This window comes from Sciurus carolinensis, chromosome 3 (assembly GCF_902686445.1).
Source record: "Sciurus carolinensis chromosome 3, mSciCar1.2, whole genome shotgun sequence".
In the NCBI taxonomy this organism is placed as follows: Eukaryota; Metazoa; Chordata; class Mammalia; order Rodentia; family Sciuridae; genus Sciurus; species Sciurus carolinensis.
In genome coordinates, this window is record NC_062215.1 from 5,010,073 (window position 1) to 5,028,861 (window position 18,789).

At 53.8% G+C, this 18,789-nt stretch overlaps 2 protein-coding genes across 4 annotated transcripts in view; one reads left to right on the forward strand and one right to left on the reverse strand.

Moving 5' to 3' along the window:
• Qrich2 (glutamine rich 2) overlaps positions 1-4,064 on the forward strand; it is a 12,929-nt gene extending 8,865 nt beyond the window's left edge. The window contains exons 12-18 of one of the 3 annotated variants that reach the window (XM_047545267.1): positions 205-405; positions 736-886; positions 1,296-1,383; positions 1,519-1,546; positions 1,713-1,920; positions 2,155-2,283; positions 3,841-4,064. In XM_047545267.1, the coding sequence (XP_047401223.1) occupies positions 205-405; positions 736-886; positions 1,296-1,383; positions 1,519-1,546; positions 1,713-1,749 (505 nt within the window). In that variant the 3' untranslated portion in view covers positions 1,750-1,920; positions 2,155-2,283; positions 3,841-4,064. Of the gene's footprint in view, positions 1-204; positions 406-735; positions 887-1,295; positions 1,921-2,154; positions 2,284-3,840 lie in introns of all 3 variants that reach the window. The other 2 variants (XM_047545265.1, XM_047545266.1) reach the window with 2 other exon arrangements.
• A 2,967-nt stretch (positions 4,065-7,031) lies between these two features.
• Ubald2 (UBA like domain containing 2) lies at positions 7,032-12,204 on the reverse strand. The gene is made up of 3 exons (XM_047542680.1): positions 11,808-12,204; positions 11,409-11,471; positions 7,032-8,224 (listed from the first exon to the last, which is right to left on the reverse strand). Exons 1-3 carry the CDS (start codon positions 11,925-11,927, stop codon positions 7,913-7,915), a joined length of 495 nt encoding a protein of 164 aa, XP_047398636.1. The 5' UTR covers positions 11,928-12,204; the 3' UTR covers positions 7,032-7,912.
• Between the last annotated feature and the right edge of the window lie 6,585 nt (positions 12,205-18,789).

The following is an 18,789-nucleotide window of genomic DNA, read 5'->3' on the forward strand; positions in this document are numbered from 1 at the left end:
TTCCTGGCAAGTATGGCTCAGGGTGCCTTGGAGAGGGTTCCAGCCCTGGGGTCAAGCTGTCCAGGCAACCTGCAGGCCTCAAGTCTTTCAGGGATGCTAGCTCTGCCACACAGGATCCTGCAGAACAGAGGCCCAGAGCCAAGTGCAGGAATGGAGCGTATGGGGCTCTGTCCATCTCGGGCTGACCCTCCTTCTACCCCATAGCCCCAAGCTAGGCAGCACCTTCGGTCGGGGTGACCTGTCACTGGTGGAGCGGAGTGCAGGGCGCCTGCGCACCATGCACTCCAAGATGCTGATGGACATCGAGAAGGTACAGATCCACTTTGGAGGCTCTGTGAAGGCCAGCAGTCAGATGATCCACGAGCTGCTGCAGGCCCAGGGCCTCACCTCCCCATGCTACAAACGGTAGGGGACAGAGTCCAGGTGACTGAGCTTGGCTTATGCCCACCCACAACCATGTGAGCAAATGCCTCACCCCACTGTGGTAAAGGGGAAGTCATGCAAGAGTATGTATGAGAACATGTGCGTGTGCTGTGGTATGGTGTGTGTGTACGTGCTTGTGTGTGGGTATGGTGGCCTCGAGGTTGCTGTGCTCACTCACCCACCTGTCCCTGCCCTGACTCCTAGGGTCTCCTCAAGAGAGTTGCCTGTGTCCCTCTGGCTGGCCCCACCATAGGTGTATTCTAGGTCACATTCCTGGTGGCCCCCAATGACTCCATGCCGTCCGTATCACAGGGTGCCAGATGCCATGGTGGATTACACCTACTCAACTGTGCCCCGGCGCTGCGGGGGAAGCCACACCCTCACCTACCCCTACCGCCGCAGCCGCCAGCAGCACCTGTCCCAGGGCCTATATGCTCCTGAGGAGATCCAGTTAGCCATGAAGGTCTGGGCCCCACCAGGGAGCCACAGGGAGGAAGGTCCTGACATGCCCCAGATTCCGAGTCATTCTGGAAAAACCATCAGAAGTCACCTCATCTCCCCCTTGCCTTGGGGCAGTTTCTTAACCAGACCCAATTCAGCCCCTTCTCTGCATCCTGCCTTGGGAAGAATGCCACTCCAGCAGGTGCCAGCAGGCACCACCACCACCACCACAGGGCCTGAGAGCCTGTGCTTTCCACGTTCCACTGACTTCCACTATGTCACTGCCCGGGTGCAGCCCAGTCCACAGGGAGGGTTTTAAGCATTGTTTGGTACCAGGAGTCAGAACAGGAATCTGCACCCCAGGCCTTCCCAGAAGCAGGAGCAGAGGAAAGACCGAGGTGCTGCAGTGGTAATAGACTCTACCTCTACAGCATGATGAGGTGGATATCCTGGGCCTGGATGGACATATTTACAAGGGACGGATGGATACGAGACTGCCAGGCATCCTGAACAAAGACAGTGAGTATGCAGGTAGCCCAGAGGTCCCTCAGGGTCCTTGCTTGAGTCCTAAGGGACATCCATCTCCTGGAAGGTCAGGCATGCCTTGGGCCACCAGACTGTGGGTGCCTGCCTTCTCTGTTTCCCTGCCTCCAGATGTTCAGGTCTCTCCAAAAGTCACCAGGTAAGTGCTTGTGGGTAGAAGACAGCTTTCCGGCTTCAGCCAGTCGCCCAGCAGATGGTGACCCCATCTTTTCTTGCTAGCCTTCTCATGCCACTGTTGCTGAGCTTTCTCACCTCAGGCTGAGCTCATCCTCACAAGCTTCATCCACCCCTTCTTCAAAACCCAGCAAGACTCTGTCCCTTAGTGATCTCCCACAGCCCTGAGGCTGGCTTCCGGTTGCCCATACCTGAAGCTGGTTGCTTACGGCTTCCCACTGTGCCTTATGACCTGTGAGCACCTTCCTAGCTGCCTCCCCTCCTGAACTGGAAACCCCCACCCAGAACTCACCCACACCTGACACACGGCTGATGTGTGCAAGTCTTCAAAATATATGAGTGAGTATATGGATGGACAGCTAGATGGATGTGCAGATGTGATGGTGGGGTGGATGGATGGGTAGACATGTGCATGAGCACAGTGCTCACAAGGGATAAAGGGGCAGATCTACAAATTCTGACCAAAAAGGACCCCACTGGCTGAGGCTGGCTGTGTCTTGCAGCCTATATCCATCTACCCATGCCCCTGGGTCCCTGTCTCAGAAGTGACTCTTCCCTCCACTGCCTCTGCAGCCTCAGGGTTGTCCAAGCACAAGACCAAGCAGCCCCGGTCCCACCTGCCCAGGCAGCAGGTCCTGGGTGACATCGGCCAGCTGCCCTCCCGGCCTCAGAGCGCTCAACTATTGGCTGGAAACAACTCAGGTAGCTTCCTTCTGGATGGAGTGTCCTTCCATGTGGCTTGGACACTGGTCCCTGGTCTCTCCTTCCTGCCCCTGACCCCCTTACCCAACCCATGCCAGTTTATACCTTTATTTCCCTGAAGAGAGAAAGGCTGGGAGCTGAAGGGTGGGATGGGAAGGAAAAAAGAGTCAGTTACCGAGTGCTTGGCACATGCCAGGTCTATGGGGTGGATATTACTACTGTTCCCGGTTCATACACCGTGACATAGGGACAGGGTTGCACCCAGGTCTCTGGCTTCAAGCCCAGTCCTTCCCTGGGCTTCACACGACACACAACACAATTCTCTTTAAGCAGGTGCGTATGGGATCCAAGCACCTGGAGGGCATGAGGCTGTGATCAGGCCGCAAGGGACCCTTCACTCTGGTGCTGTCTGGAGTTCCTCCCACCCCCAGGCCTGGAAACCCCCACAGCCCTTGATCTCCTCCAAGGAGCTAGATCACACCTGAAGGTCAAGGAGTAAAGGGCCCTAGGGTCAGCCACACAAAGGTCTGGGGTCCTTGCTAGGACCCAGGGTCAGGAGGCTAGATCAATACCAGGTGACTGAGCAGGTCTCTCCCCTCTGCAGACCTGGGTTTCCTCATCTGTCACCTCTCAAGGGGGCAGGGTGCTGGATGTGTGCTTCTTAGAGTTTGGGCCCCTGTGAAACTGTCACAAAGGTGTCAACCTTCCATTTATCAAACACTCATGTTCCCACAGCACCTAGCAAACCTGAATAGGAGGTTCAAGGATCCCCTGGCACCCACACACTATCCCCACTGCCAGGTTAAGGGCTCAAGCCCTCTGTGGCTCTGTAATACCCTTCCATCCCCACATCCAGTGAGCACCTGTGGCAAAGGAAGAAGGGAAAACAGAATAGGAAGCTCTGGTGCTACGGTGCCTCCCCTGCATCGGGGGCACCCTCCTGGCCAGCCAGTGTTTACAAGTTCTCATATGTACATTTTTAATCCACACACCAATACTAAGAGGTAGGGACCATTGTTAGCCCCAGTTATAGCTGAGAATACCAAGGCCCAGAGAGGTACTTGCCCAAGGTCACACAACTGGGAAGTTGGCAGAGACAGAATTAAAAGTCAAACAGTGTCTGGCCCCGGAGCCAGCACTGATAAACCAAGGAAAATGAGCTGGAAAAGACCACTTCAGTGACTTTCTTGGGGGTACTTAGCTCCCCTCTCTCGGACACTCCACCGTCTACTCTAAGGGCACTGAAAATATGAAAGCGAGAGAGAGACGGATGAGAGTCTTAGGAAAAATTCCTGTGCCCACCTGTGTAAGTGTCGCCTACACAGTCCAGTGTTAACAGAGGAAACATGACCACAGAGGCGGACACTTGGCCCCAGCAGGGGGGTGTTTGCTGATTGTCCCTCACAAGGGTCATGAAGGAGCCCTAACTGCTCACTCCAATCCCACCAGCCTGCCAGTGGGACTGTGCCCGACTTTCCCGTGCTCTGGGTGAGCTGAAGTGGGCCCTGGCAGGTGTGGGGTACACGACAGAGCCGCCTGTGCCCTCCTATCTTGCAGTTTCTTCAAGACAACAGAAGGACAGACCTGTCTCCTCGGAGGCTCATCTCTCCCAGTCGAATATGGCCCACCCACCCAGCCCTACTGAGATGGAACACCTGCAGGACACCAGCGCAGAGCTGGAGAAGCACATGGACATGGCTCCTGAGGAGGAGCTCGAGGAGCCCACCCGGGGACCGAGGTCCACCACTGCTCCCCGAACAGAGCTCTAAGTAAATGTTTAGGACGAGGCTTACACTGGGCAAGGCTTCTCTGTCAGTCCTGCCTCAGGAAGATGGGGTGCAAGGGTTGTGCCTGCTGCTGGCCAGGCAGCCCAGGTGCTCCCACATTCTCAGTCTGTTTGTTGTTTTTGGATTTTTTTGGTACCGGGGATTGAACTCAGGGGCGCTCGACCACTAAGCCACGTCCCCAGCCCCATTTTGTATTTTATGAGACAGGGTCTCACTGAATTGCTTAGTGTCTCGCTTTTGCTAAGGCTGGCTTTGAACTTTAGATCCTCCTGTCTCAGCCTCCTGAGCCACTGAGGTTACAGGCGTGCACCACTGTGCCTGGTTCAGGGTCTCAGTCTGAGAATTAGACCTCCGGTGGCTCACACATGAAGCTGTTCTGAGAGCGCTGGGGTTCCCAGAGGGCTAGGCCACTGCAAGCAGGGCAGCCTGGGTTGGGACTTGTCACACCTTTGCCAGCCCAAGTGTGCTGCTGTCTTCCTGGCTCCAGCCTTGCCTCCTGTTATGGGGGGCTGGTCTGGGTATGCCTGGACCCATGGTGTGGATGTGCTAACTTTATCTTGGGGTGGAGGGCAGAGCTGCCTGCCACTTCCCTGCTGCTAGCTCAGGGCAGCTCCTGGGTCACCGCATGGGTCCCAGGGAAGCAAGCAATGCCACCAGCCAGAAGCAAAAACCTATAGTCCCTGGGAAGGTTACCATGCTCTGCTGCCTCCCCTTGAGTGGGCCACACAGATAGCCACAGCCTGAAGACCAACCCCTGGCAGATGGGCTGAGTAGAAGCTGCCCTGGCCAACGCCTGGGAAGATGGAGAGGGGCATGACTTGCGTTTGTGCAAGGCTGAGCCCTCAACCTGCTCCAGGCAGCTGCATGGCCCGTTTGGTCATCTCCTCACTAGCCCCAAACCTACAAACCTCTGGAAAAGATGTGCTGCTGTCCGTGGTGCACAAGGTCTAGGCAGATGGGAGGGTACAGAGGAGCATGGTAGCCTTGAGCTTAGGCTGGGCCAGCAGCTGCCAGGGACAAACCCCCAGCACCCAGTAGAACCTCCTGAACTTGGGCCTCTGGCCCAGTTCTGGGGATTAAGAAGTCCTGAATCATCAAAGTAGTTTCTGCCTCAGGTCTCTTCCTACCTCAGAGGGACCCAAATGCCCAGAGTGGAAGATGGGGCTCCCCCCACCCCCAGTTCCCATCACCCCTCTCACATGGGAAAGGGATGTCTGGGCAACAGGCTCACTTTGGGGTGTGAGAAGAGGGGGCGAATCACACAGGAAAGAGGCAGGAAACAGCCCAGAAATGGGTTTCTCACCGCTGGCCTTGCGTGGGCGAAGGCAGGTTGGCTGGGGGCACTGTGGGAGGTGGGGTGCTCCCTGCTTCCTGATCCCAAGATCCCATGACTCTAATCATGTAATGCCTGCGGCTGGGTGGGAAGAGCTACTTGGACAGTGGGCACCCCAGCCCAGTGCCCTCCTTTCTGCACACAGGAGGCAGTGCCAGGCCAGGCCCTCCCCCGCTTGGCTCCTATTTCTCTCACTAAAGCCCCACCCTGGCAGTGAAATGCCAGAAGGTCGGCTCGGTTTCCCTGGTCTAGAAGCCACATTCACAGGCTTCTCACCCACAAAGGACCGGAGTCGCATTCCCCGAGCTGCCCAGGCCAGCCCCCTCCACTCCACACCTGGGCATGGCTGCTGGGCATGGCACTCTCCCAGGCTGGTCCACACCTGGGTGGCCACCGGCTCTGGTCCCAGCAGGCTCTTGGGGTGTCACAGCCTGACCGCCCACGTGCTTTCCAGGGGCTTCCCCTGTTAGCCTGGGAAAGCACAGGTGGGCAGGGGCAGGGGTGAGGCTGGGAGGAGTCTCAGGGGTTTCCAATCAGGAAACAAAACTGAAAGGACAAACCCAGCTTCCATGTACAGCCACGTGTCACGTGCAGGAGACGGCAGCTGGGCTCACTGTTCCACTCCACTAATGGAGGGGGTGCCCCCAACCAGGGTGAGATGTGAGAAGGCCCAGAGGCAAGGTGGGGTTAGCAGCCTGGTTGGGGCCCTCAAGTTTCACTTCACTTTGGGCCACATCCTCCAGCCCCCAGCCCATCAGGTCTGCAGCTCAATAGCACTTGGTCCCCTGTCCCCCTGACCCCGCCACAAGCCAGGAAAAGGGCAAGGCATGAGGCACTGCTGGTCCTGGTGTTTGTCCAGGGCTCCAGGAGGAATTCCAACCACGTGGCAGGTCACTCTCACAGCCTGCCTCACTCACCTGACACGAACTGCAGGACAGCCAACGCAGCCCATCCTAATACCTGGAGGACTGCAGGGCAGGCAGAGGGAATGGAACCCACCCAGGCTCTGGCTACAACTGTGGCTGACCTTTAAGTCATGTTCACACAGTAGATTCTCAATGACATACCTCCCCAAGGAAAGGTGAGGGTAGGAACGTAAAGATGGGTCCAGCTGGAAGATGTGGGGAGGGCCTAGGGCAAAGTATTTGGGAGGACACCAGCTCTCCTAGCAGCAGACAATCAGTTCCCAGGGCCAGCCCTGGTGGTGCACTCCTGTAATCCCAGCTTCTTGGGATGCTGAGGAAGGAGAATCCAAAGTTCAAGGCCAATCTGGGCAACTTAGTAAGACCCTATCTCAAAAATTGAAAGGGCTGGGATGTAGATCAGTGGTTAAGTGCCCCTGGGTTCAATCCCCAGTGGGGTAGGGGTGATTGGCTTCCCTCCAGGCTCAAGGGCTCTGCTGCCCTGAGCTACAGACAAGGACCAAGTCTTGAGGAACCCAAGCCAGACCTGTCCCTACTCTGCCTGTACTATCAAACCCTCCGATGCAAATGCCATCCAGAAACATCTAGAACAGCCAAATGCAATGGGGCCCCTCCCCCGACCACGGTACAACCAGAGTCCCCACCATCCCCTTCCCAAAGGCACAGTTCCTCCTACGCAGGCAAATAAAGGCACCGCAAACCAGGGAAGTTAGAAAAGTCTCTTTACGTTTTTAAATTAAAATTCACCCTGGTGAGATGAGATTTTGATTTAGGAACTTGACCCAAAGGTAAGCTCTCCTGTGTACAGCTCCTCCAACCCTGGACACACTTGGGTAAAGGCTGGGCGCCCAGGGGACAGCCAGGGAGAGGACAGTTAGGTCCCCATTAAGCAGAGCCTCACCTTTGACCCAAGTCAGCTCTTTAGTCCTATAAGCCTTTCACACCCAGATGCAAAGCCACCAGAGGGGCCACAATCAACACGCAGGGGTGGCAGAGGAGATGAAGCATCTAGGCACAGCACTGATGGGGCTAGGGGGCAGGGAGAGTCCCATGATGCCAAGAGGGCCTTTCTGGGGCCTCTCCTGCAGCTGCTAAGTGGCTGTCCCAGCATGGGAAAGGCTGGGGTCTTCCCGATGGCAGGTATGAATTCTGAGTGAAGGTAGCTCACAGCCATCTGACTGCAAAGGCCACTCCATCTGACTTTGAAGCACCCCTTTGCCCCGAGACCACACTGGGGGAAGAGCTGCTGGTCAGGGAAGGACTCTCACGGCTCTTCCCCTCTGATCCCAGCACCTCAGGAGTGTCCGCCTCATGCTCACATACATTAGTTATATTTATATATTCATATATATTATAGTTATATATTAAAAAGAGAAAAAAAACTTGCCCAAAGAGAAACTCCTGAGGGACCCAAGTGGCCCAGGAAGTTTACTGTCCCCCCACCCACAAAAATTCTTTTATAAAATCTTCCAGTGCGATCTTCAGGAAACCCCGGACCTCCCCAGCTCCCCCCTCCCTGACCCTCATGTGTCCCCACGACCCCAGACTGCCCCCCATTCCAGCCCAGCACTTGGAGGCATCCAGTCTCATCTCTGGCCATCCATCGCTGCCATGGCTTTCTGCTGGGCGCCCCCCTGCTGTGCTCCAGGGGGCCACGTGGGCTGTGGGCAGTGGAGGCGGTGGAAGGAGGTTGGGGAGGAGGGCGGGATCCAGTGAGCCTGGTGGCTGGGTGGGGATGAGGCCCAGAAGGGACTGAAGTTTGCAGGGGGCGAGCAGGCCACCGCAGTCATGGGGCTGTTGCTGCTCTGCAGGCCCTCGGAGGTGCGAAGCTTGGAGAACATGGCCAGCGCATCGGGGAAGTTGGGCGGTGTGGCAGGTGTGTTGCTGGGAGTACACATCTGCAGGGAGAGAACAAGGTGTGGGGAGGGCTGTCCGCCAGGGTCCCGGAGCCCTTTACTCCCATTGATCAGCCACAACTTCAATAGGCTTGAAGCACCCCTCTCCTCCAGAGCCAATAAAAACAAGGGCAAAACACATCAATCTCATCAACACCAAAAGAACGTTGCATGATGCTTGGAAATGACACCAAGAGTATCAGAAATAAAGGCTGATTCTGACCTAAAGCTACAGTGAAAGGACAAGGAGTAGGCCAGTACAGTACTGCCCAGAAGCACTAAGGACACCAGCTGGCTCCCTCCATCACCCACCCTCATATGTTCCCAGGCTAAGAAGGAGCAGCCAGATTGGAGTCCCCCTCTTGTGCCAGTTATGGAAAAGCTACTCTCTTGGTGCTGAGTTCATTCCACAAACTCAGCCAAAAGACCTTGGGACATCATCCCCAAGATCTATCTTCTCACAAAGAGGCCTGGTTGGCTGAACTCTCCACATTGTAAACAAGAAAACTGAGGCTCAGAGGTCAAGTCATGACAGAAAATGCACCTGAAGCAAGGTGCAGTGGAGAAGGCAGAAGTTCCAGACTCCCAGGTCTGCAGGCTCAAGGTCTTAACCTGCAGGAAGGCCACACTCACTGGGCCAGGGCTCCCCTGGGCAGCATCCAGAGGTTTGGGTTCGCTGTGTCTGAAGCCTCCAGCCTCACTGCCTGCCTGTCCTTGCCCAGAGGCTGGCAGCTCTGTCCAAAGGCCCCTCCCAGCACTCTTCTTAGGGGTAGGCCCCAACGGTCCAACAAGTGCAACTTTCGGCCACTGCCCTGGGGGCAGGGAACAGGCAGCCCAGAGAACAAGATCTACACAAACTGGTTCTGACCTCAGAGCCCCTTCTCCCTTTCCCAGGAAGCCATGGGAGGCCTTCTTTGAATTTCTCCTAATTTTAGCAACACTGGCCCCACCCCCAGGCACAGGGCTGAGGTGGGGGCAAAACTCTAGGACTTCACCTTGAAGGAGAAAGGCTTGGAGCTCTGCAGTTAAACCCAAGGCAGAAACTTGAGAGGGGGACCCCACCCCACCCTAGTCACTGAGGCCAGTGCCACATCAGCTCCTGGGGGAACTCTGACCATTGTCTTCCCAGGGGCCCTCAGGGGAGGCCAAAGGACTCAGCCAGAAGCCTGGCCCCACCCAGACATTTCCCTCCTCCCTTCAGGATTCCCTGCCCCCCATCAGGCTGAATTCTCCACAGCAGGAAACAATGAATGGGGGGTGGGGGTGGAGGCCAATTGCATCACAGCATCGTGACCGACTTCCCCAGTTCACCAAGTCAGCGGGGCCTCTCTCCTCCAACAGCCACCCTGCTCCACAGAACAGCCCCATGGCTAACAGGGCCTGTGCCTGCCTGCCTGGGTGAGCTGGGGCAAGTTTCTGCACCTCTTTGGAGCTTCTCTCTGCTTTAGTAAACCCAGGGGCTTGGACCAGATTCCCAAAACCCCCTCCCCGGGCTCTCCTGTGAACCCTGTGTCCCCCGTTAGGTCAAGCTGTCTTGCTTCCAGTCTCACTGACCTTCAGTCCCTCTAGATCTATCTCAGGATCCTCATTACCTGGCAAGCTTCCTCAAACTGTGGGAATCTACAGAACAATCCTATAGGAAATCTACAGGACAATTATTTATCAGTCACTCATGTCTTGGGTCACTTCTCGTATAGCAATTCTCTGATGAACAGTGTCTGGTGTTTTTATTTAGCTTTTTCCTTTATTTTGACTACAAGAACTGCCAACTGAGGGCAAGGACTGACCACGCTGATGAAGCACCCAGTACTTGTCACTGATAGATACACTGATTATAATGTCTGTTACAAAACCTGTTGCCTCTCCTGAGGGAAGCTTCCAAAAGCCATTACAATCCCCCTGGGATTTGCAGACAAGGGGAAAGAAAAACCAAAGAAGACACTAGTCTTAGCCCTTCCCTGCCAAGTATTCCTGGCCCCTTCAGAATTGCTATGCTGAAGGCCCTGGGCCTTTCAGAGTGACCACAAGTGGGCAAGGACAAATCTCAAGGCTCTTTTGCGGAAGGGATAAAGGTGGGGGGCTCCCAGAGATTTCCACAGCTGGATGCAGAGGAGGGTGTCTCCTGGAGATGAACCCCTCCTGGGCTTACTATGGAGGGGGGGACTGCCAAAGCCCTGCAGTCAGCACCCTACTTCCATTATACTTCAAATGCCTTTCTTCTTTGATTCATCTCTGCATGAGCCATTCTAAGAGAAAAACTTTTAAAAAGTCAAGGTGGACCCCAGTTTGTCCTCTATGACTAGATAAAAATAGAAAAAAGGACAAGACACAGCAGAAAAGCTATGTGCAGCCTATGCCCTGGAAAGAGCCATGGGCAAGGACACCCAGGTGTAAAAAATGCCAAAAGTGCACCCTGAAGCCACAGCAGAGCTGAGAAATAATTTTTAGTCCCCATCACTGAGCTGAGTCCCTCCCATTCAATGGGCTAATAGATAACCAGGGGTGGGGGTGAAGAAGGGATGTCCTGGGCCTTCAGAAAGCAAGGTACCCCCTGGCCAGGAGGGCAAAGGCTCCCTCCTGGGGCCAGGTTGGAAAGAAGAAAACAAATCCGGCCCTGAGCCACTTCTGTTTCCTGGACTGTATGTCTCTTAATATAGTGATATTAAATACAAATGCTTGGGTTTATCTTGGGTCAAAATCTGTGGGTCCTCCACACACCGGGTACCTTGCCTTGGGCTTCAGGAGGGCTAGGCGGCTTCCTGAGCGGGTGGATTATCCCTTCCCGGTTTCCTGCAGCGCCGGGTGTGGGGGGGGGGGGCTGCGCTCCGTGGCCGGGGGGGTGCGGGGGGCGCCTCATCAGCACACGAACACCCCAACTCTCGGCGCCCTCCCGGGCCGCCCTGGGCTCCTCGGCGGCCCCCGCCCGCCCCTGCCGGCCGGCCCCGGAGCCCCCGCTCGCCCGTCCGCCGGGCGCAGCGCGGGCCGCAGGCCGCAGGCCGGGCGCACGGCCGGGAGGCGGGCCCCAGGTCCGGCGAGGCCGCGCCGGCCCCGGCCTGCTTCCTGGAAGACATTTTGGCTCTTTGTTTACATTCGCGGCGCGGCGCTCCCCGGCAACATGGCTGTCACCGGCTGACAGCGCCGCCGGCCGCGGGCCCGCCGCGTCCGCGCCCCGCGCCGCGACACTTACCATCTGGGGGTGGTGGTGGCTGTTGGGAATGTTGGTTTCTTGGAAAAACGTGCTCAGGGCGGTCTGCAGACAAACACGGGGCGGAGCGGCGTGAGACGGCCCGGCCGCGAGCGCAGGAAGCCGCGCCGGCCCTCCGCCCAGCCTCCCGGCCCGCGCCCCGACCCCGCCTGCGCCCGGCGCCCCCGCCCGGGGGTCGGGCGAGCCCTCCGCGTGCCCGGCCCGGCCCGGGACTGGGCCGAGGGCCCTCCGCACCCCGGGGAACGGGGCGCAGGCCCTCCGCGTCCCCGGGCCCGGCCCGGGCGAGACCCAGTCAAGGGCCGACGCCAGCCGATCCCCCGCCCCCCAGGCCCCGACCCGGCCCCGCGCGGAGGGCGCGCTCTTCCCGAGGCCCGCGCGCACCTCGAACTGCCAGTGGGCCGCCTGCAGCAGCTGCTTCGCCTGGTCGGCCGCGCAGCCCGCGGCCAGCACGAACTGGTTGATCATGACCTGGTGCCGCAGCTCGTCCATGTTCACCGACATGGTGTGATGGGAGGCCGGGCTGCGCCGGCCGCGCGGATCCCCGGCTCGGCGGCCGCGGAGGCCGCCGCTCGGCTCGCGCTCGCCGCCGCCGCCGCCGCCTCCCGGCGAATGTTGTGGTTCGGCTCCCGCGGCCCGGCCGACACCACAAACAACAGCGCGGGGCGGGGCCGGGGTGTCCCAACGTTCGGGGGCCGCAAGCCGCCGCCGCTGATTGGCCGGCGCGCCGCTCGCCGGCGTCCAGCTCCCAGACCGACGTTCGATTCGAATCCTGCGGCCGGCCGGGCCGCACTGTTTCTCTTTTCACCGGGCCGCGCCCATTGGCGGAGCTCAGCGCCGTGGGGCTCCCCGGTATTGGCCGGCCGCTCTGTTTTGGCTTACCCGGGCTCCTGGTTGGCTGAGGTCGGACGTTGGGGGCGGGGCCCTGTGCGCTGATTGGCCTCCAGTGAGCCTGTTTGAACTCAACTTGAAAACCTCGAGTGCTTGCTGATTGGCCGAGGCCCGTCTGTTTGCTGTTGTAGGCTTGGGGGTGGTGCGGCCAAGTTCATTCATTACTTCATTGAAACTGAACATGCTCAGCTGGAAAAGCAAGACAGAGTGGCTTTGACTCATTTCCTCTGAAAGATGTGGTCATCTCGAAAAACAGAATGATCAAAATAGAAAACAGACGGAACCTTTGCAGCTGCTCAAGTCTCAAAAGTCTTTAATTTTTTAAAGTAACTTTCAAGCCCTCAATCCAATTTTTTTAAAAAAACCTTTGAAATGTACCGTGTGAGGCCCAGATTTCAGTCCCTAGCACCAAAAAAAGAGAAGGGCAAGGGGTGTATCGTGTACATATAGGAAAGCTACGTTACAGGTACAGGTCTCAGACAAAGGGAACAGCACCGGATCAATTAACAGAACAAGATCCCCAATTTAAGAACCTTGGTCCTGCCCTTTTCTAATCACTACCCACCCCAAGAATGAAGTAGTCTTCCTGTTTTTAAACCAAAAAACTTGCTCTCTGAGAGGTAAATCAATATTAATGAGTAATGAATATAACTGCAAGAGAGAAAAGTCACTTTCCCAACTTGAAATTTTTTTCCTTTTAAATTGGTTGAACTAACTGAAGCTGTAATCTTTACCTTTCTTTTTTTTTTTTTTTTTTTTTTAAGGCAAGTATTTCTACACAGGTACTGGCTCCAACCCTAAACCTTTATTTTTAGAGAAGAGCTTACTAGTTTCCCAGGCTGGCTCCAGCTCTTGGGCTAAAAAGAGACTTCTGTCTCAGTCTCCAGAGTAGCTGAGACTTCAGGTATGCCAATGCAACCCACAATTCTAGTGCTTTTAAATGCCGATTTGTTTACACAGTGCTGAGTTTCTACCTTCTGAATTAGGATTTGACCTTCAGGGATGTTTTGGGATTGTGGAGTTGGAGAAAGAACAGATTGAAGGAGGGGGGAAGTTAAGAAGGTTAAAACATTTGCCCACCTTCCAAATCTGTGCATTCAACCAACCACAGAACCAAAAAAATATGTACGTATGTTTAAATTATGAACTGAGGGGTAGCTTAACAGTAGAGCATGCTTAGTCCTGGGTTTCAACCCCAACACACACACACACACACACACACACCACACACACAGAATTACGTCTCTTCTGAGCATGCACAGACCTTTTTTTCTTACCATGAGTCCCCGAACAAAATGGTAAAACTACTATTTACATAGCATTTACGTTTTATTAGACATCATAAGTAATCTAGAGATGATTTAAAGCACAGGGGAGAATGCGCATAGGTTATAGGCAAATATTACACCATTTTATGTAGGAGGCTTGAGCATTTGAGCATCTGGGGATGGGGAGAGGGAGTCCTGGAACCAATTTCCTGGGGCTACGGAGGGACAACTGGATTGTTAGGGATTTACTCTTGGGGTTCTATTTCAGAAAGAATTAGTACTTTTTTTTTTTTTTTTTTTTTTTTTTAATCTGAACTACCATTACAGAGTATATGTTAACTAGTTAAGGGTGTGTAGAACAGAAGGCTAGGAAGAAGAAAGCAAGTCATGATTCTGTTCTGACTCCATCTAAACTAGATTAAGTTCCCCATCCAAGAAAACTCAATTCTGTTTTAAAAGGCATATATAAATAAAGAAAAGATTACAACCAATGTTTAACGTACTGATGAAAAACAGCTGGGAATGTAACTCAATTTTAGGGTACTTGTTTAGCATGCACGAGGCCCTGGGCATCCCTCCACCCCAGCACCTCAAACAGAAAAGGAAAAACAGCCTTGGGCATTCTAATGAGGTATCCCATTCAGTTTGTCTTTTGGTTTGTTTGTTTTCAAAGGATGGGAGTACTTTAACTGACCTTGGACACTCCGAAATGCTGAGGGGATCCTGAGTGTGGTTGGACAATCAAGTGTAGTTATCCCTCAGTATCCATTGGGGGATTGGTTCCGGGACCCCTGAAAGATACCAAAATCTGTGGATGCTCAAGTCCCTTACATAAAGTATTTGCACATGACCCACCCATATCCTCCTCTATGGTTTCAATCACATCTGGACTACTTATAATGCCTAGTACAATGCCAATGCTACGTACGCAGTAGTTGTACTCTTTTGCTCAGGCAGTAAGGACAAGGGGAAAAAGTCAGTATGCGTTCAGTACAGACAGTTTTCTTCTCGAATATTTTCCATCTAAGGTTGGCCGAGTCCAGGAATGTGGAACCCACAGAGAGGAGGGACAACGGTGCAGCTTCCTGCCCTGCTCTTCCTGTCATTGCAAGGTGAAAACAAAAGTGAACAGCCAGCAGTTTCCACTGCCAGGGAGCTCAGGCCGCAGGCAGCCCCAGAACAAGGAAGTAGTGTCATTGTAGGGCTCCAGGTTTTCACTAGTACATGCAAGCGTTGTATGCCTTGAGTGGTGGAGTCTACTCTGGGTAGACTTGTCTGGCTACAGGAACACGAGCCCTATGGCCTCAGATGTTAATTAGCAAGTTCTCAGGGAAGACAAGGGTCCAAAATTGCCAAACCTGTTATTTCTCAGACACCAAGGCAGTTGTTCCCCAAGGTTTATTTCCTAATTTATTTTCTGCTTTTTGCATTACTGGGGATTAAACTCAGGGCCTTACATATGCTAGGCAAGTGCTCTACTACTGAGCTACATCCCCAGTCCTTTTTATTTTATTTTTATTTTGGTGGTACTGGGGACTGATCCAGGGGTGCTCTACCTCTGAGCTACATTCCAAATCCTTTTTATTTTACTTTGATATAAGTTCTCACTAAATTGCCCAGGCTGGCCTCCAACTTGTGATCCTCCTTCCTCTGCCTCCTGAGTCCCTGGAATCACAGGTATGCACCACTGTACCCAGCACCAAGGTTTGTCTATCTACCATTCCCAGGACAGAGTTGTGAACACCTGAGTCCCAAGGCCCCAAGACAGAGGGGCTTGGGTTCTGCTCATCTTCTGCGGTGAAGTCGCTCCAGACAGTGGGAGGGAGAGCTGCAGAGGTCCTCCTGTGATCCGTGGGCCTGAGAGGTGGAAGTGCTTAATCAGTACTCAGGCTTCTGAGAATCGGGTTGAGGAGGAGTGGCTGGGAAACAGGAGTTTCCCCTCCTGGGAGCCGTGGAGAATGAATGAGGTCATGTTTGTGAGAGAGCTTTGAGCTGTTGGGATGAAAGTAACTTCCCAAATGCAAGGTATTATTAACTGAAGGTGTTATTATTTTAATCTGAGAGGACAATGTGTGGCAGGTAAAGCAGAGCAATAAAAACATGCTCATTAATAACAAATAAAACACGGTAGTGGCCCTGGAAAGAACAAAATCTTCTTGGTGACATCAGTGGTCAGGGTCATGGACCAGCAGTGCTGCAGCAACTGGGAAAAGAAACAATGGGAGCCAGTATTTCGGGTGCCTGTTAACCAGGGTGTTGTGAATGCAGGTCACCAGTCAGTCCCGGCGGGTGCACAATCCTGGGCCGCAGCTCCCAGCTCTGTTTGTCAGGCACTTCGTGCAGTCCTGGTGCCTCTGGCCTCTCTGGGTGTGCAGTGACTATTGACTCCTTTCCAGCCTCCCGACCACCAGGAGTCCCATTTTGCTGGTGAGGCAGCTAAGGGACAGATGTGGGGAGCGGTTTCCCCAAGTTGCCCAGCAACGAGTTGGTGGAGTGAGGGGGTAGTTACGCACAGTACTACCTCCCTTAATGACACAGTTGTCAACTCAGTGGGGCTCACAAGGGGGTCCCTTCCAGACAGGGGCTCTGACAGTCAGAACTCCCAATAAGCCTGAGGCTCAGAGGGCACAGAACCTACTCAAGGTCATGCAACCCCCACCCTTAGATTTATAACAGCACGGGGACTAGACCCAAATTCGGTAGATCCCAAAGTCATTTCCTTCCTCCGTCCCTTCCTTCCCTCCTTTTATTTTCCCCCCTTCCTTCTCTTCCTTCCTATAATTCTTATTTCCTGTTTCCCTCCTGTTGCTTCAGACTACCAGGACAAGGCGGTAGAGCCCTTGCCTAGAATGGGTGAGGCCCTGGGATCCATCCAGAGCAAAAGGACAGGGTGTCCAGGGAAGCCAAAAGGTGTTGCCAGAGGAGGGTGAGTGGGAAGGGAAGCACAAAAAGACACGGGGAATGAGCGGCTGACCCCCGGAACCCTCAAAGACTCTGACCTGGGAGGAGCTGGTGTTTCAATGGTCTCCTTTTGCTTTTCTGGACTTCTAAATGCTTCTGCTAGCTTTCGTTTCTTTAATGCAACTTATATTTTGCTGCTATTTTAACTGCAAATTTATGGTCTTTGTACTGCTGGGTGCGGGTGCTAAGTGGACTTTGCCACTTTGAAAGCGTTTTCCCCCTTAGTCTTTTGCCTCTAAGAGGAAGGAGGCTTCGTGCTCTTCTATCCCAGCAAATCCCAGTGCTCTCAGGGAGAACAGCTCTGCCTACTGAGGACTGACGGGAACCCAGCTCTGTCTGAATGCTTTACTGGGATTTCCTCATTTAACAAGCGATCCAGGGCGATGGGACCATGCGATGCCCCATTTAGCAGACAAGAGGAGCAGGCAAGCCAGAGAGGCTAAGGCAGTCTGCTCAAAGCCAGGTGCCACTCCTTCAAGTGCAGCTGAGATTTGAGTCCAGTCTCTAATCCCTCCTTCCAGCCCTGCCTCCTCTAGCTTTTCCTGGATGGTACTGACAAAATCCTGAAGTGTGGTTGGAGGTGGCAGAAATGTCAAAGCTGATCCTTCAGTGATGAGTGGTTCGTGCTAGTTGATACCACATTACGTTTTTTCACAAAATATCACTTGTCTCACTGTGACAAAGGCCACACCTCTCCCAGTATAGTAAATGGCATTTACCAAAAGCAGCACTCTGGCCTGTACTTTCTGTCCTGTACCTGCCAGCCCAGTGATAAGGTGGCCCCACCTCCTTAGGTGTGTCTTGTGGTAGGTGAGTCCTGGCAATCCTTTCAAAGGGACGCTTGGCCAGACACAGGACTAGAAAACAAAGGGAAGGCAGAGGGACAGCCTCCTGAGGAGACACCTCCTTCTCAGGGACTCCATTGTTAGCTCAGACTCAGGACTTCTGGTTACTTTCTCTGGAGGGGACAGGACCCAGTAGGCCTGGACCTGGGCCTCCCTAGCTCCTTCCTTGTGTCCAAAACACAGGAGGCCTGTGGTTTCAGGTTTGAGCCAGCCTCCCTAACTGACACACCTATTTTAAATTGGAGAAATACGTCATACACTGAAAGCATGTGTACAACCTATGTACATAATTTTCCCACATTTTTATTGCTGCATCATAGCTGTATATACTGATGGGTTTGTTGTTACATATTTGTACATGCACACAGTATACAACATAACAATATAATTTGGCCAATATCACTCCCCAGCACTTCCCCCTCCCTCTCCACCTCCCACCCCCTCATTATTATTATTATTATTTTATTTTATTTATTTATTTATTTATTTATTTATTTATTTTTGCGGTACTGGGGATCAAACCCAGAGCCTTGTGCTTGCAAGGCAAGCACTCTACCAACTGAACGATCTCCCCAGCCCTCCCTCATTATTTTTAAAATCATAGTCACCCACGTACCCAACCCAGAACTTAAGAAGTCCAAGACCAGTGTCTTTGAAGCTGCTTGCATGACCATTCCCAAATGCATACCCTCCTTTCTTCACCAGAGACTGTTATTCCTCAAATCTGCTTCCATCATCATTCCCATGCTTCTTTTTCTTCTTAATCCTATACATGGCATTTCGGGAACAGTGCCTTAGGGGTGTGGCGAAAGTGGCGGGATCCCTCTCTCCATTTAACCCTGGATACTTCACTGCAAGAGCTGGCTTCTCCTCTATCCTCTGACCCCATATGACTGACAATTATGGGTCATAAGCACACAGTCTGAAGCACCTTAGAACACAGAAAACTGAAACTGGGAAGGACTGAGATAAACAGAAGGGCCATGACAGGAACTTTTCAAAGAGGGAAGAGTTCAGATCAAAGCAAGTTCATACCGAGACCCATTTGGTGCACCTGCAGGGCAAGCCCAGGGCAAGTCCATCTGATGGGCAGATGCTGCAAGGGGTGTGCTCCCTGCAGTAGAAGAGAAGGGCAGTGGAATCTCTTTTCTCCACAAAAAGTGGCACACATGTCCAGTTGGCCCAGAGATGCCTCAGATTCATCGGGTTAGGCTACGCCAGCTGAGGCAACGCAGTCCTACAGCTCTTCTCACCCATACAAAGTCTGCCGCAGTTTGGTGACTCAAGAAAAACTCCCCTCTGGGCAGTGACATCATGATCCAGACTGTGGAATCTTCCATTGTCTTGCTGTCTTGCGGCTCCAAGGTGGCAAACTGTAGCCCTCGGGTTCATTTTTTTGTA